This window comes from Stomoxys calcitrans, chromosome 3 (genome assembly GCF_963082655.1).
Source record: "Stomoxys calcitrans chromosome 3, idStoCalc2.1, whole genome shotgun sequence".
NCBI classification, from domain to species: Eukaryota; Metazoa; Arthropoda; class Insecta; order Diptera; family Muscidae; genus Stomoxys; species Stomoxys calcitrans.
The window spans coordinates 169369216-169388998 of record NC_081554.1 but is presented as its reverse complement, the minus strand read 5'-3'; the positions used below and the strand labels follow the sequence as shown (position 1 = coordinate 169388998).

The 19783-nt window shown below is 38.7% G+C and overlaps 1 protein-coding gene across 9 annotated transcripts in view; it reads left to right on the top strand.

The window, feature by feature from the left end:
* Positions 1-19783, top strand: part of LOC106093126 (uncharacterized) — a 108757-nt gene that overhangs the window by 80236 nt on the left and 8738 nt on the right. For all 9 annotated transcript variants that reach the window (XM_059365081.1, XM_059365078.1, XM_059365077.1 and 6 more), the window contains exons 4-5: positions 10011-10161; positions 10379-10614. In XM_059365081.1, the coding sequence (XP_059221064.1) occupies positions 10011-10161; positions 10379-10614 (387 nt within the window). The remainder of the gene's footprint in view (positions 1-10010; positions 10162-10378; positions 10615-19783) is intronic.

Sequence of the window (19783 nt, the reverse complement as noted above, 5' to 3'; positions counted from 1 at the left end):
GGCCTAAGACCCTAAATCGGCGGATAGGTCTATATGGGGGCTATATCCAAATCTGGACCCATCTGGGCCAAATTGAAGAAGAATGTCGAAGGGCCTAACACAACTCACTGTCCCAAATATGGCAGATATATGGCATATCCAAATCTGGATCGATCTGGGCTAAATTGTACAAGAGGTCGAGGGGCTTAACTTAACTCACTGTCCCGAATCTCGGACAATACATGCGCCTTTATGGGCCCAACACCTGAAATCGAGCGATCGGTCTAAATGGCAGCTATATCCAAATAATAAATGAGGCTTTTATGGGCCTAAGACCCTAAATCGGCGGATCGGTCTATATGAGGGCTATATCCAGATATAGTCCGATATAGCCCATCTTCGAACTTAACCTGCTTATGGACAAAAAAAGAATCTGTGCAAAGTTTCAGCTTAAAATCTCTATTTTTAAAAACTGTAGCGTGATTTCAATAGCAAATTTTTGTTGCGGATAGCCGTATGTGGCATGCCTTTCACAAATTTTATAAAATAAAATCCAAGCATTCCCCAATCTTCAGATAATATGATTCCCTTAGCCAATATTTCAGTGGTTCTATATTGGAGAACCGCAGTGTATCAGATGAAATGTTAATTTGAATCAAGCTTAGCATGTTTTTGCTAGTGCATATAGAACTCAACAATGTTACCTAATAGGATACTGATTGTGCCCTAAACGTACAAAAGATTTTAAATCAGGAGATCGGGTTATATAACAGCCATACCAGGTAATGGCCCAATTGGGACCATGCTTTACGCATATGTTGGAGGTCACAATGAAATGTAGATAATCAAATTTCTAAAACAATTCTAAACCTATTTATGAGGTTTTTTAAATGAGTGGACGAAATAGGTATATCTTGCATTCTGCGGTAGAGGTATACCCCTTTTGGAATGTTAACTTTATTGGGTGTGTAATACACACCCATTTCACAAATGAGGGAGAAATTAGTCACCATTATATGTGAGTTTGCACGGAAATATTATTTGGTGATAAAATGCTGCCTAATGTAGATAGGGGGACTATAAAAAGCATTGCGATTGGGCCGGAGAAGTCCCATAAATTTGATTGACCAAATTGATCCTCCCCAGGGTCATGTAATAGCAAACGAAATATCAATAAACACGGTATCTATCTCTTCCTTACTTTTACAACTTCTGGAAAAATCATTATTGGCTGCTGCCATGACGCATAGCGTTCAAATCCATATCCTGACATAAAGATTAGAATATTTTCTAATAGTGGTTATAACCTCACTGCTACTGGCGACATAAGTTAGATATTTTGAGCATGAAATAAGATTGACAAATTTTTTTATAATTAAAATTAAATAAAATTAATATTTCTAAACTTCAGTTTTTTTGTTTTACTTATTGATTATCGATCATCAACTTTTCTCTCTTAGCGAAAAATGTTTGCACTGTAACTTATCTGCTTACTTCATTTCAGGTTTTGACATAAATTTCAATATTAAACGAATTTTCTGATTTAATTTTGATGATTAATCTGTTAGAAATTTGTTTAAAACCAGTAAGGAAGGGCAAAAATCGGGCGGTGCCGAATGTATAATAACCTACACCTACCCTATTACACATATATGGGAGCTATATCTAAATCTGAACCAATTTCGAGCAAACTTCTCAGATATGGTGGTAGTTGTCTAGGGAAGTGTTTGGCAAGATTGGTAAATAAATGCCCTTGCTGTGACTCTAGAAGTTAAAATCGGCGGATAAATATACATGAGAGCTACATCTAAATCTGCACCGATTTTTATGAAATTCGCTAGTAATGTCGAGAGTCAAGAGAAAATCTCCTCTGTCAAATTTTGAGAGAATCGGTTAACAAATGATCACTTTATTGCAATACTAGCCGAACCGGGCCCGCTCCGTTGCGCCTTCTTTTACTCTCTAATATCATTTTAGGGTTGGGACACTTTTCCCTGAATGCGGATAACGAATTCGTGGCATTGTAGCCTATGGCGCTGAACGCGTTCGAATCCTGGGATGGCACCTCACAAAATTCGACTCAAATATGGATATCAAATTCGTCGTGCACTTCCAAATCCCTTTAATTTGAGCCTCATATGAACCGTTTGAATGGTATTTTGGGGCTGAGGTGGCCACCGGCACTCTGCACTGAAAATAGTTATCAAATTCGTTCTTTATTCGAAACGGAAATGAAGTTCAGTTTAGGATGTGCTTTTGGGCGTACCCAAAAACACTTGCTTCCAAAATTGGATATCAAATTCGTTTTCTACTTTCAAATACCTTTCATTTGAGTCCCATATTATCATAATGGGTCAAATTACCCATTTGACGCATCTTTAGGAGGAAAAGCACCACCTAGACTTGAACGCAAATTTTAATGTCATATTCGTAATCTACTCCCTAATACCTTTCACTTGAGTCCCATATACCCATGGTCATGCCCATTTGGGGGTATTTGGAGGTAGGGCGACCTCCCATTACTTGGACCTAACATTTTATGCCATATTAGCAATCTAATGCCTAATACTTTTGATTTGAGTCCCATATTGACATGAACTTCGAATATATCTGTTTGATTTGAGTCCCATATTGACATGAACTTCGAATATATCTGTTTGGGGGAGTTTTGGGGTTGGGCGGCCCTATGGGTACTTAGACTCAAATTTTGATACCATATTCGTTTTCTACTCTCCAATACCTTTCATTTGATACCTATATTGTTCCGATAGGTCCACTTTTGTTTTTGGCATAAGGCGGAGGGTCCGTCCCCCTTCCAATACCGAAAATTTATATAACCTATCTTTCCTTCCAGACGAACCAACACAATATGTGAAAATTTCGAGAAAATCGGTTATGCCGTTTTTCAGTCTATACGGAATAAACAAACCGAGTCCCATATATCCGTGATTGGCTAATGTGCCCATTTTGGGCGTTTTTTTTGGGGATGGGGAGACCCCCTATACTCCAAAATGAATTTTTATGCCAGATTCGTTATCTCCTCCCGCATACTTTTCATTTGATACCCATATTGTCTTTATCGGTCCACTTTTGATTTTGGGGTGGAGGGTCCGTCCCCTTCTGTTATCAATAAATTATAAAGCCTATTCCTACTTCCTGAACATATTCGTAATCTACTCCCGAATACCTTTCATTCGAGCTACCATATTGTCATGATTGTCGAATAAACCTATTTTAAGGGGTTTTGAGGCTGAGGCAGCCCCAAAGGTACTTGGACCAAACTTTTATTATGAAATTCGTACTCTACTATTGAATACCTTTCATTTGAATCCCATATTGTCCCGATCGGTCCATTTTTATTTTTGTGTAATACTCTTGGGGTAGGGGGGAGGGTCCGCCCCCTCTTGAGAAAACTTACCAGATATTGTGGTAGTCATCGAGGAAAGCGTTTTACAAAGTTTTGGCAATATTGGTCAATAAATGCGATTACTGTGACTCTAGAAGTTAAAATCGGATGATATTCATATGAGAGCTATATCTTAATCTGAACCGATTTCCAATAAATACACCATAATGTCGAGAGTCAAGAGAAAATCCTTCCTACCAAATTTCGAGAGAATCGGAAACATGCCAGTACCAAATTTGAAGATGATCGGATGAAAACTGCAACCTGTAGTTTGTATCCAAATTAACATGGGCAGACAAACAGACGGACAGACGCACATAGCTAAATCGAATCAGAAAGTTATTCTGAGTCGATCGGTATACTTATCAAATGCACTAAGTTGTAATACCCTGTACCACAGTAGTGGTGTAGGGCGTTAAAAAGGCCTTTTAACGATCTTAATGAATGACTAAGCTAAGCTTTTTTTTCACGAGCCACTCGTACGTTGTCATCATTTGTTACAGTTCGTTTTCTTTGAACATTTTTGTTTTTAGCCCAGAAGATATTACAAAGTCCAGAATGCTTTTTCTTACAAAGCTATAAAAAGAAAATTTGCAATACTCAAGCCAAACATTGATTTACTTTTCTATTTTTATATAATGAAATGGTTGTTATAATTATGGCATATTCATATGAAGCAGGGTGTGCTTTATCGTCATCGAAGGTGATGTAATCATATGGAAGACAGATAACAAATTTTCTATAGTTATTTAAGTTAAGGTATTTGTTTCGCAAGTACCCGAAAAGTGAATGTGCTCCTAAACTTCTTAGATTGTCCTATTATATTATTCTTCTTTTGGTTTCGAAACTAATGAAGTTTGTTTAGCAGGCAGCCCTTCGGCTACTGCTGCCTTATTTTTGCTATGCCCTATATGATTAAAACTGTGGATAATTATTTTTAAATGTGTATGTTCTACATATTATAGACATTCTGCCTTAATTATGTCTTCATTCTGGCTATTGAATGCCTCGATTGGATCATAAGTTCTTGCGAATAAAAGTTTTGCTGTCTATTTTTTCCACCGCCTCCTCTTTAGTATCGTATTTGCTGCTAATAACTCAAACGTCTTCAGATCGACTGCTAAATTAAGACGAACGTGAACTTTTGCTTACATCGGCTATAGGGAGGCAGTTATATAAGTGAGATTGTGTAAACGATTCACTCGACGAGAATGATCCATTCCTTTATCGGAATGTCGTTGTGAAACTAAAATGCGTAGCGAATTTAAGATTTTGAATGCCACGTACAAAATAATGCAAATTTGCCCATTAACATTCCGCTAAGGAACTTGGACAAACTTCTCACATATCACTGAGTGTTGTCCGATTCAAATTTTAAGCTCAATGATAAGGCACCTCCTTTTTATAGTCGAGTCCGAACGGCGTGCCGTAGTGGGACACCTCTTTGAGGAGAAGTTTTACCACTGCATAGTACCTCACAAATGTTGCCAGCATTAAGAGGGGATATCCACCGCTGAAAAATTTTTTTTGATGTTCTCGCCAGGATTCCAACCCAGGCATTCATCGTCATCGGCGAACATGCTAACTTCTGCGCTACGGTGACCACCGTAGAATCTTTAAAAATTTACATAATGAACTGAAATTTAGCACAGATCCGCATTTCTTTAATACGCAGATTAAGTTCTTGAACGGGTCAATTCGGATCAGATTTGGATATAGCTGCCATGTAGACCGATTTTCTGATTTAGGGTCTTGAGATCATAGAAGGTGTATTTATTGTCCGATTTTGCTGAAATTTGGAACAGTGAGTTGTACTAGGGCCCCCGGTACCCGAACCGAATATGGTCCATATTGGGCCCTATTTACACAAAGATGTCTTAAAAACCTATCTGCGGATTCAGGGTCTTGAGCCTATAAAAGCTTCAATTATTGTCCAATTTTGCTGAAATTTGGAGTAAAACACCCAGTATTTGAACGAGGTATGGTTCACATCGGACCTTATTTGGATACAGCTGCCATATACACCGATCTGCGGACTTAGGGTTTTGATTTTGTTGAAATTTGGAACAGTAGGTTGTACTACGGCCCCCGATATCCGAACTGAATATGGTCCATATTGGTCCCTATTTACACAAAGCTGCCTTATAAATCGATCTGCAAATTAAAAGTCCATAAAAGTTACATTTATTGTCCGATTTTGCTAAAATTTGGAACAGTGAATTGTACTGGGGCCCCCGATATCCGAAACGAATGTGGTCCATGTTTGGCCCTATTTACACAAAGCTGCCTTATAAACCGATCTGCGGATTAAGGGTCTTGAGTCCATAAAAGCCGCATTTATTGTCAGATTTTGCTGAAATTTAGAACAGTGAGTTGTACTAGGTCCCCCGATATCCGAATCGAGTATGGTCCATATTGGGCCCTATTTACACAATGCTGCCTTATAAACCGATCTGCGGATTAAGAGTCTTGATTACATAAAAGCCCCATTTATTATCCGATTTTGCTGAAATTTGGAATAGTGAGTTGCAGTAGAACACCCGGTAGTTAAACGAGGCATGGTTCACATCGGACCATATTTGGATATAGCTGCCATATAAACCGATCTGGGGACTTAGGGTCTTGAGTCCATAAAAGCCCCATTTATTGTCCGATTTTTCTGTAGTTTGGAATAGTGAATTGCAGTAGAACATCCGGTACTTAAACGAGGTATGGTTCATATCGGACCATAGTTAGATATAACTGCCATATACACCGATCTGGGTATTTAGGGTCTTGAGTCCATAAAAGCCACTTCTATTGTCCGATTTTGCTGAAATTTGGAAAAGTGAGTTGCACCAGAACACCCAGTAGTAGAACGAGGCATGGTTCACATCGGACCATATTTGGATGTAGCTCCCATATACACCGATCTGGGATTTAGGGTCTTGAGTCCATAAAAGCCGCATTTATTGTCCGATTTTTCTGTAGTTTGGAATAGTGAGTTGCAGTAGAACACCCAGTATTAGAACTAGGTATGTTTCACATCTGGCCATATTTGGATATAGCTGCCACATACACTGATATGCGGATTTTGGTTCTTGAGTCCATAAAAGCCACATTTATTGTCCGATTTTGCTGAAATTTGGAACAGTGAGTTGCAGTAGAACACCCAGTATTTGAACGAGGCATGGTTCACATCGGACCATATTTAGATATAGCTGTCATATACACCGATCTGGGGATTTAGGGTCTTGAGTCCATAAAAGCCACATCTATTGTCCGATTTAGCTGAAATTTGGAGCAGTGAGTTGCAGTAGAACACCCGGTAGTTGAACGAGGTATGTTTCATATCGGACCATGTTTGGATATTGCTGCCATATACACCGATCTGCGGATACAGGGACCTCAGCCCATAAGAGTAGCATTTGTCACTCGATTTCTCTGAAATTTGGAACAGTGTGTTGGACAAGGCCAAGTGATTTCCAAACCGAGTTTGATCCACATCAGACCACATTTGGATATAGCTGAAGATCAAGCTGCGGATTCAGGGTCTTAAGCCCATAAAAGCCGGATTTTTTGTCCAATTTTGCTGAAATTTGGAAGAACGAGTTGGACAAGGCCAATCGATTTCCGAACAGAGTATGGTGCACATCAGACCACATTTGGATATAGCTGCCATATAGACCGATTTGCCGAAATAGGGTCTCAAGCGCGTAGAAGGCGCATTTATTATGCGATTTCGCAGAAATTTGGAACAGTAAGTTGGATTCGGCCATCCAATATCCGAACCAAGCATGGTCCACATCAGACCACATTTAGGTATAGCTGTCATATAAACCAATCTGCTGATCTAGGGTCTTAAGTGCGCAAAAAGCTTATTTTTTATTCGATTTTGGTGAAATTCGGAACAGTCAGTTGTGCTAGGCTAACTGATTATTGTCGTCAACAGGTCCGATTGGACCTTACTTGGCCCAAATCGGTTATAACCTGATATAGCTCTCATATAAAACGATCCGCTGATTTGATATCTTTAGTCCCTGGAAGCCGCAATTTTTGTCCGATTTAGCTAAAATTTAGCACATAGTCTTGTGTTATGACTTTCAATAACTGCAACAAGTGTGGTCCAAATCGGTCTTTAACCAGGTATAGCTCCCATATAAACCGGTCTCCCGATTTGACTTCTGGTCTCCACGATTTGACTTGACCCCTGGAAGCCGCAATTTTCAACCGATATATTTGAAATTTTGCATGAAGTGTAACTTCCTAGAACTGTGGCAAGTACGGTCCGAATCAGTCTATAACCTAATATAGCTCCCATGTAAACCGGTCTCTCGATCATCCTTGTTCGGTTTCTAGAAGCTTTTATTTTTGCTGGTTTTTAGCAGAATCCATGGTGGTGGATCTTATATTTTGCCGTTTTAACACAACAGTCGAGTAACAGTGTAAAAGTATTTTAAACAGGGAAATGCCGCATAAGTGTTTAATAGCTATTTGATGATTATGACGTATGTGTGCTGTGTATTGTTTACAATAACGATAACCTTTTTACTATGTCATACAAAGCAGCGCACATACGTCTGCACTGATAGAAAAATGACGGTACTTTGCCAATACCATCTGGTATTATTTTGATCGCTTCATTGGGAAAGATGTTTAATACCATTTGGTATCAATTCAATATCAAACAAAAGAGGCTAGTAAGAATTGTTTTAGTTTGGTACTAAAACCAATAACGATCTGGTGCTAAAATCAATAACAGATTGGTATTAAAACCCATTCCAGTTCGGTAATAAGGCTAGTACCAAACGGTACTAATCATTTTGTGTTTCATCCATACCATCCAGTATTGTGTTTGTACCATACGCTGTCGCTTTACTATCAATACCGTATGGTACTGAAATGAGTACGTTTCTCTGGGTGTGTTTTCAAAACTTTTTTACAAATAGCTTGTGCAAAATATAACAACAACAAAAGGATGTTGTTGTTGTAGCAGTTTATTGTGTTCTATCTTTCGTCTGCTTGATTCTGTTGAGTGTCAAGACCCAGGTTACAATCGGGACATAGATCTTGCACGTCGGCATCAATCCTTGCTCTGTAGAAGTTGAGGCGGCTGCATCTACCGGACCGTAATTGAGTCACTTTAAGTCACTCTCGAATTCCGTAGACGTGATGGCAGGACCTCAGTCACTTTTGGCGAAATAACCGTGACTGATGCGAAGAGATGCGCCAGGTTGTTCAACCGTCAAGCTGTCCCTCTCGGGATACACAGAGAGACCGTGATTGATCCGAAGAGATGCGCTAAATTGCTCAACCGTCACACACAGAGAGACCGTGATTGATCCGAAGAGATGCGCCAGGTTGTTCAACCGTCAACCTGTCTCTCTCGGGATACACAGAGAAACAGGGCAAGGAGGAGAGCCATTCGCCGTATTCGTGGTCTCCGAGCCGATGAACAGCGATCACAATTTACCGTGGGCGAAGTTTCGAATGTCATCTGTGACGCCAAATCATCTAAGGCGTTGGGCCCCGACGGAATCTCTACATTGATGTTGAAGAATCTGGATTCACCTGGAGTTGAGTACCTTACTACTGTCCTCAACCTGTCTTTGAACACTCTTATGGTTCCCGATGTTTGGCATTACTCCTCCCGAGCCTCGTAAGAGAATTTCCATTCGGTGAGCACAACAACAGCTTTGCATACCATCACCGCACACATTTGCCGTGGCTTCAAACAGCCCAGGCCATGTGATAGGACGGTCCTCGTGAACCGGACCTATCGAAGACTTTCGACACGGTCAGTCATGCCAAATTATTTTACGACATCGCCAACATGTCCCTCCAGCCAGGCTTGAAACGCTGAGTAGCGAATTATCTGTGTCGTCGCCATTCATTTGTGGAATTTAGGGATAAGAAGTCGAAGCACCGTAGAGTGAAACAGGAAGTTCCCCAAGGTGGTGTGATATCTGCGGCACTGATTAACCTATACCTATCCTCTATTCCACCCCCTCCAGACGGCATAGAGATCGTATCATATGCGGACCATTGTTCGATCATGGCATCAGGCCCCCCACCCATTGATGACATCTGCGATAGGTTGAACGTCTACCTCAACAAACTTGCCTCATATTTCGCTGCAAGAAATCTGAAGATATCCGCCACCAAATCTTCAACCACATTGTTCACAACAAAAGGATAACATCAGTGTGTGCAGTGTTTGGCCGGAAACTTTTTTCTCATTTTCTTTCCAGTAGGCATTTTCAGCAAACAACAGACTTTTCAGCTGTAGGCATACATGTTCTGAAATTCCAGAACTACTGCTGTAATGGCAGCAAAATTAACTACTAACAGTCAGCAGACAGTGTTTGCTATTTTTAGCAGACTTTTTTCTAAAAGTGTGAACCAAATATGTTTAGATCGACTCAATATGGTAGTAGTAAGTTAAAATATAATGGAATAATAAATATTTCCATGGTGGTGGGTATTTGTTTTTATTTATTTTTAAAAAAATTCCAATATGACTTTATTATTTTCACATCTTCTTCATCGATAACTCACTGTACGCTGTATATTAAGAAATGATTTTTGTTAATTTGAAAGACAAATAACCTTTTTCTCTTGCTCTGTTTGTTTAATATTTTTACAGCCAATTATAATCCCGACGATGATGAGGAATATCTTGCCAGCAAAAAGAATGGCAATATATTGGGCCGCATACAGCCGGCAGACAATAACAATGTGCCAACCATTATCATAGATCAGCCATTGCGCAGGGGCAACTCATCGGCATTATTCAGGTAATAATTGCAAAATCATACATAGAGCAAAAAAAATAGAAAAAAACTCCATGGAATAATTTTATTTCAAGTAGTAGAGCCCAGCTAGCCCTACTGCCCCCTCAAAAGTGGGGGTGGGGGGGGGGAGCCAAAAATGTTTAAGCTTATGACAATTTTATTTTCTCAGTTATTGATTCATGGCATTTCCTTTGTTTGTTTATATGATTGGTTAACACAGCAATGGCAAAATCCACGAAGAAGATTATCGCCGTGAAACGCAGACCAATGTACCCATGCTGGGCCCAGAAATTCTTGCCGTATTTGCCAATTCACAAATATTCCAGGATCATCAGCCCACCAAATTGAATCGTATCAGTACGAAGCCTAATTTGGCTGGCATACACTCGCCCAAGCGCGAGGTGCCCACCACACCCAAGGAGTCCGATCAGGATCGTTTGCTCAGACGTTTGGAAGGTAATAATGAATCTACACCGTTCTTGCCACGCAGCAATTGCACAAGTAACGGTGGCAGTGGTCGTAATACACCAGGCAATGCCACGCCCCATCTTAAGGTTAAATTCTATTTAAGCTGAGAAAAGGGAGAGAAAGGAACTTTTTTCCCACATATACTTAAAAAAAATCCAATAAAGAGAAAGTATTATTTTCCTTATTTGTTATACTAAATATTCTTAAAATATTTTATATAAAAAAAAAAAACAAAAACAAAATACGAGTATATAACATATTTTATATATAACTAAGACTTAAGCTTCGAAGAAGTACTGAATTTTATCCCTTATATCATCATTTGAATTAACTTAAGCTTCAAGGTAGTTATAGCGAACTTTTCTTTATTAAATTTTCCTTCAACTGTATTAGTGGTAGAGTTTTAGTGTTTACCTTAGTCTCCTTAGTTCTTCTTTAGACTTTATTATTAACTTCTTCTAGTTTATACCAAAGATTAAGTTTTGAGTTTAACTTTCTTCTTCTAACAGTGCCTAAATTTTATTTTTTAAGAATTTCATTTGTTATTGGATTTTTGTGTTTTTTGTTTTGGTATTTTTATAGGCTTTAAACACAAAACAAAACAAAAAAAAATCCATGGCCATTAATTAATCATAAGTTCTACAAGATAACAATTTTAACGTTAATACTACTTCTACATTTTGCCCTTATGTTTTTTTATTTTGTTTTGTACCCCAAAATGTTTATACGAAATAAATCATGGACAATATGTTTGAAAATCAAAATTTATAGCAAATTTGGTAAAGGGTGACAAAAAAAATTTAAAATTTTGAAAAAACTAATGACAGAAAAAGATAGTATTGATAAAAACACCCAACAACAAAAAAAAAATGGTAGAGCCCGGCCGGGATTCGAACCAGGACGCACGGGGCGGCGGCAAGAGCCGTTGCGGTTGTCTAGAACTCAAAGTCATCAATACAACTTCCAACAGATGCACTAAATCATGTGCTACCATGGAAGTGGTGTAATTGTTGCAGACAGAAAATCTGTCATTAAACGAATACATGCATTGGGAAAAGTACAGCTACTAGACAGGGTTGTCGAGCGTGGTTAATGGGGTATTTGTATCGTGGAGGCGTTTTCGCAATAAATCCAATACAAATGCAAGATATCAACCTACGGCCCTTGAAGCCAGCACCCCTTATATGGTTGAAAAGTCTTCTAACCAAAGACGAAACGCGTCTGATAGTGGTTGGTGTGTGGCTTTCTTTTTCCATTTGCAAAGAAAATCTTTGATCATTGAGCTCGTCTGCAAAGAGAAAAAGAAGAAAAATTGTGAAACTTTTATGATCTTTGCCCTAGCAGGCAAAAAACTTGAAATGAAACAAAAACAAGTAAAAAGGTGTTATGTTCGGCCGGGACGAACTTTGGATATCCACCACCTTGGGTATATATGTAAACCACCTTTCGTCAAAATCCGGTTAAAAATGCATTACTTATGCCCCATAGCAGCTATATCGAAATATGTTCCGATTTGGACCAAATACTAATAAGTACAAGTCATTAATCAATTGTGTATTGGTCTTTTTAGTAGCTAAATCTAAAGCTAAACCGATCTGAACCATATACGACACGGATGTCGAAAAGCCTAACATAAGTCACTGTGTCAAATTTCAGTGAAATCGGATTATAAATGCGTCTTTCAGGGGGCTAAGACTTTAAATCGAGATATCGGTCTATATGGCACCTATATCCAAATCTGGACCGATGTAGGCCAATTTGCAGAAAAATTTCGAAGAGCCTAACACAACTCACTGTCCCAAATTTCGGCGAAATCGGTTAATAAATGCGTCTTTTATAGCCCCAAAACATTAAATCGAGAGATCGGTCTATATGGCAGCTATATTCAAATCTTGATCGATCAAGGCCAAATGGCAGAAATATGTCGAGGGGCATACCTTAACTCATTGTCCCAAATTTCAGGGACATCGGACAATAAATGCGCCTTTTATGGGCCCAAAACCTCAAATCCAGAGATCAGTCTATATGGCAGCTATATCCAAATCTGGACCGATTTGGTCCAATTTGCAGAAATATTTCGAAAAGCCTAACACAACTCACTGTCCCAAATTTCGGAGAAATCGGACAATAAATGCACCTTTTATGGGCTCAAAGCCTTAAATCGAGAGATCGGTCTATATGGCAGCTATATTCAAATCTGGACCGATCTCGGCCAAATTGCAGAAAGATGTCGAGGGGCTTACCTTAACTCACTGTCTCAAATTTCGGCGACATCGGACAATAAATGCGATGTCGCCCAAAATCTTAAATCGAGAAATTGGTCTATATGACAGCTATATCCAAATCTGGACCGATATGAGCCAAATTGCAGAGGGATGTCGAAGGGCCTTACACAACTCACTGTCCCAAATTTCGGTGACACCGGACAATAAATGCGCCTTTTATGGGCCCAAAACCTTAAATCGAGAAATCGGTCTATATGGCAGCTATATTCAAATCTCGACTGATCTCGGCCAAATTGAAGAAGGATGTCGAAGAGCCTAACACAACTCACTGTCCCAAATTTCCGAGAAATCGGGCAATAAATGCGCCTTTTATGGGCCCAAAACCTAAAAACGGGAGATCGGTCTATATGACACCTATATCCAAATCTGGACCGATCTGGGTCAAATTTAAGAAGAATATCCAGTGACTTAACACAACTCACTGTCCCAAATTTCAGCAACATCGTATAATAAATGTGGCTTTTATAGGTCTAAGACCCTAAATTTCCGCCTGTAGTGACACTGATCTAGTACAGTTTGATTAAGTCCACTTATATTCTAACTCAGTAACCTGCGTGTCTTTATACTACCCACATAAGAAGAGCGTAATCTGCCTCTCTCGTATGAGATTCGTACCTCTAATGATTTTAAGATCCTCAAATACGCCGAAGATCCTGCCTGGCAGCTTAACCAAATGATTGTAAATGCAAATTTGACTATGAACATTTGAAATTCCATTAAGGAACAGAGGAAAACTTCTAACATATTACTGAGTGCTGTCCGATTCAAGTCTGAGCTCAATAGAACGGCTGGTATTTATGACGATTATATCAACATTTTTAAAATTGTGTAGCGTTTTCAACATGTACGTGTATCATAGAATATAATGCCAAATCCTTTTGCGCAGTACCCAGTTATAACTTTCATTAGAACACTCAGAGATCTCTCGCAGAAAGAAAAATTGATCATTTGTCCTTTTGTGACCTGGTAATTTTGAGAATCATGTATATACTGCCACCTACACCCAGAGAAAAGTTAATACCAAACATGCTCATTTCAACACCTTACGGTATTGATAGTAAAGCAACACCGTATGGTATAAAAACAATAACGAATGGTATGGATAAAACATTGTTGCCGTTTGATACTAGCCTTATTACCGCACTGGTATTGGTGTTAATACCAATTTGTACAAAGTTCAACAACACTTCCAGCACTTTGACAAAGACACAAATGTGACGTCAATTCTTAAAAGCATCCTTTGTCTGGTATTAATTTGATACCAAATGGTACTAAAAATCTTTGCCAATGACGCGAACAAAATAATACCGGGCGGTATTGGCAAAGTACCGTAATTTTTCTATCAGTGTATGTATGTTAGTCCTACAAATAGCACATATACGAAATTGTTCATTGTTTATTACCCTTTCTAACATATTCATGTGCATTCTCATTACGTAAAAGATAATCATGTCCAGAAGCGCAAGTCAGCTTTCATTGTGCTCGGAATTTTTTCCATTGCACACTTGAACCTCTTTGCAAAATTTTCTTATCTAAAATTTTATTTTATTAAATAGAGTTGTGCTACTATTTTCGAAATGTGTCATATCATACTCATAAACTTGCAAAAAAAAACTCATATCAGTCCTATATGCAATTCACTCACTTGTACTTTCAACACAATTCGATGTATAAGTCGTAAAAACTTTTTAGATATCACCCACTCACTAAATGACGACATCGAATTGCTAAATAATTTCTCCTTGAATTCCTTTGTAGTTCTAAAAATATACCAAATCATGCAAAGTCATATCTGATATAAAAATATAAATGTCACATAATGCGTATTAATCAATAAAACAAAAACAATATTTCTTCATAATTCCATTTTTATAAAATGGCAAATAGACTTACCTACAGTTATTAAAGCTTACCAATTTTGTTTTTATATACTGTCATTTAATGAGATTTTGTTGTAAAACAATAAAACCACACCACCAAGCATCAAAAGTCAATGACTTTTGAAAACTTGCCTCCAGATATACAATACAAACGTTGGTTGTGTGATATGAGAACCCTTCATTAATGTCATAATAGATGTTGAAAGATTGACAGATATCTACGGTGTCTATTTCTAGAAAATGGATACTTATGAGTATGGCAGTTAAGCGCTAATTCGTTGAAATTGCAAAAAAAAATCGATGACTGAATTAAAAGAAAATAAACGCAGTTCCCTTGTGATATCGATTGTGAAACGAGGGAAAATTATAAATAAACAATCTTATCTATTTTATGAAATCGGATGAATTGGATTTGTCAATGAGAACTGTTTGTAGGGCAAAGAGATTAAGTTGTTATGTTCAGCTTGTCTAAGTTTATAGACCGGGAATAATCACAATGAGAAAGGAAGGTTAGGTTGTGATTTCAGTTTGCCAACAAATACTGTACTGTATTGTACTCAACTCTACTCTTCGCAGCTCTACACTACTCCACACTACTCTATTCTACTCTACTTTAACTCTACTTTAGTCGAAATCTACTCTACTCGAACTCTACACCACTCGAACTCTACTCGAACTTTATTCTATTCGAACTCTTCTCGATCCCTACTCTATATTACTCGATCTCTACTCTACTTTACTCTGGTCTACTCTACTCTTAACTACTCTACTCTTAACCACTCTACTCTACTCTTAACTACTCTACTCTACTCTTTAGTACTCTACTCCACTCTACTATTGGGTTGCCCAAAAAGTAATTGCGGATTTTTTAAAAGAAAGTAAATGCATTTTTAATAAAACTTAGTATGAACTTTAATCAAATATACTTTTTTTACACTTTTTTTTCTAAAGTAAGCTAAAAGTAACAGCTGATAACTGACAGAAGAAAGATGCAATTACAGAGTCACAAGCTGTGAAAGAATTTGTCAACGCCGACTATATGAAAAATCCTCAATTACTTTTGGGGCAACCCAATATTTTATCCGAGCCCTATACGGTCACATCAGGTTTGGGGGTGCAGAGAACATGTTGAACATGTCGTCTTGACATAGACGGAAAGATGAGAACTATGCCCACTAGAGCACTGGCGACTATTCTAGATATCCGACCCATAGACATACATAAGGTGTTAGGTAGCCACTGCGGCTATCAGACTTAAGGCGATGGGAGAATGGATGAGGATAGAAACAGAAAATGCCATCACGGGATAATCGAGACAACCATAGAAAACCAGGAAGGAATGGAAGAGGTTTCCGATCGGATACCTGAGACGACACTTGAGGTCGAGTGCGAATCACTGCTGCCAGTGGCACAGTCTTGGATTGATGGAACACTGATATTGCCACCTGGAAGATTATGCTACATAGATGGATCAAAACTAGAGGTCAGAGTGGGTTTGGGGGTATATATTGAGAACCCATGGACTGAGATCTGTTTTAGACTGCCTAACCATTACACGGTACTGCAGGCGGGGATCCGGGCGATCAGGAAGGAGGTAGAAGGTGTAAGAAGGAGACTCCTTCCCTAAGGATGGCTCGATCCGCATCGTTTTTGTGCCGGGCCATAGCGGAGTAAGGGAATGAAAAAATAAACTTGCTTAACCCGAAGCCTATGGGGTAGACGCAGTCCAAATTAAGGTCCTGGGCTACGAATGCGCATTTAACCTTATGGAACAGCGAAACGATCGGTAGGACTACGAAAATCCTATGGAGAGATCCAGATTGTGCAAAGACGATACTATTACTAAAAGGAAGTTAGTAGGAGTTCAGTATAGATTTCGGTATAATAGGACACATGTGACTAGGAGCTCAATTATGCAAAATTTGTGCGGCAATTGATAGCATGTGTAGGGCATGTCGGGAAGATGATGAGACGTTGAAGGATTTCTTACGTCATAGTCCGGCTTTCGCGGCTAACATACACCGGTACTGAGGTGGGGACACAATACCAGATATAAACGAACTTAGGGGCAATGCAAGGGTCGAAGCAAGGATTTTGTAAGAAGCACGTAATTCGTTTTTAAGTTTTTTTTCGGGTTGGGTTTTTAATATTTAGAGCGCAGAACAAGCCGATAACTTAGGTGTAGGTCCATTGTGTCATTAATATACGCACCATCTACAGTTACCGGCACTTAGGTGACGACACAATACCAGACATGAACCAACTTAGGGGCGAGGCATGGAAAACAATTAGGGATTTTGTAGTAGCACGTAATTCCTGTTTAGATATTCTTTTTCGCTGTGGTTTTTTAATGAGCGCAGAACAAGCCGATTACTGGCTTATATGTAGGTCCAAAATGGCATGGGTTGGATTAATATCCACACCCTCTTTTCAACTTTGCACCCTCTTTTAAACTCCGCTCCCTCTTTTAAACTCTATTTTACTCTACAATCTACTCTACACTCTACTCTACACTACACTCTACTCTACACTCTACTCTACACTCTACTCTACTCTTCACTCTACTCTACTCTACACTCTACTCTACACTCTACTTTACACTCTACTCTACACTCTACTCTACATTCTACTCTACACTCTACTCTACTCTACACTCTATTCTACACTCTACTCTACACTCTACTCTACACTCTACTCTACACTCTACTCTACTCTACACTCTACTCTAAACTACACTCTACTCTACACTCTACTCTACACTCTACTCTACACTCTACTCTACACTCTACTCTACACTCTACTCTACACTCTACTCTACACTCTACTCTACACTCTACTCTACACTCTACTCTATACTCTACTCTACACTCTACTCTACACTCAACTCTATTCTGTACTCTGCACTCTACTCTACACTCTACTCTACACTCTACTCTACACTCTACTCTACACTCTACTCTACACTCTACTCTACACTCTACTCTACACTCTACTCTACACTCTACTCTACACTCTACTCTACTCTATACACTACACTCCACTCTAAACTATACTCTACACTATACTCTACACTCCACTCTACACTCTACTCTACACTCTACTCTACACTTTACTCTACACTCTACTCTACATTCTACTCTACACTCTACTCTACTCTACACTCTATTCTACACTCTACTCTACACTCTACTCTACACTCTACTCTACTCTACACTCTACTCTAAACTACACTCTACTCTACACTCTACTCTACACTCTACTCTACACTCTACTCTACACTCTACTCTACACTCTACTCTACACTCTACTCTACACTCTACTCTATACTCTACTCTACACTCTACTCTACACTCAACTCTATTCTGTACTCTGCACTCTACTCTACACTCTACTCTACACTCTACTCTACACTCTACTCTACACTCTACTCTACACTCTACTCTACACTCTACTCTACACTCTACTCTACACTCTACTCTACACTCTACTCTATACTCTACACTCCACTCTAAACTATACTCTACACTATACTCTACACTATACTCTACACTCCACTCTACACTCTACTCTACACTCTACTCTACACTTTACTCTACACTCTACTCTACATTCTACTCTACACTCTACTCTACTCTACACTCTATTCTACACTCTACTCTACACTCTACTCTACACTCTACTCTACACTCTACTCTACTCTACACTCTACTCTAAACTACACTCTACTCTACACTCTACTCTACACTCTACTCTACACTCTACTCTACACTCTACTCTACACTCTACTCTACACTCTACTCTACACTCTACTCTACACTCTACTCTACACTCTACTCTACACTCTACTCTACACTCTACTCTACTCTATACTCTACACTCCACTCTAAACTATACTCTACACTATACTCTACACTCCACTCTACACTCTACTCTACACTCTACTCTACACTTTACTCTACACTCTACTCTACATTCTACTCTACACTCTACTCTACTCTACACTCTATTCTACACTCTACTCTACACTCTACTCTACACTCTACTCTACACTCTACTCTACTCTACACTCTACTCTAAACTACACTCTACTCTACACTCTACTCTACACTCTACTCTACACTCTACTCTACACTCTACTCTACACTCTACTCTACACTCTACTCTACCCTCTACTCTACACTCTACTCTACTCTATACTCTACACTCTACTCTATACTCTACTCTATACTCTACACTCTACTCTACACTCTACTTTACACTCTACTCTACACTCTACTCTACACTCTACTCTGCACTCTACTCTACCCTCTACTCTACACTCTACTCTACTCTATACTCTACTCTACCCTCTACTCTACACTCTACTCTACACTCTACTCTACACTCTACTCTACCCTCTACTCTACACTCTACTCTACACTCTACTTTACACACTACTCTACACTCTACTCTACACTCTTCTTTATACTCTACTCTACACTCTACTCTACACTCTACTGTACACTCTACTCTACACTTTACTCTACACTCTACTCTACTCTACACTCTACACTCTACTCTACACTCTACACTCTACTCTACACGCTACTCTACACTCTACTCTATACTCTACTCTACTCTAGAAAATGGTCTTAAAATTTTACGTTTTTTTTTTTAATTTCATTCCCATTGGATACATTGAGTAAATCTTTTTGCCAGTAACAACTTTGTTTCATTCTTATGATTCAACTTTTATAGGTCAACGATATTGTCATTGTGGATTCATATCACTATCAACATAGTGCATACAGCCAGACAGATCATATCCGATTCTAGTATTAATTGGCAAGAAAACAAAAATCAGTAAATATTTATATATGATTTTTTTTTACTTTCTTAATTATTATATTCTTGTTGTTTTTGTCATTGTTGTGTCAACAGTAAAAACAACATCAACCAGGAGAAACACTTCATTTAAGTCGGTATAAAATTAGGAGAACAAGCCAATAATGA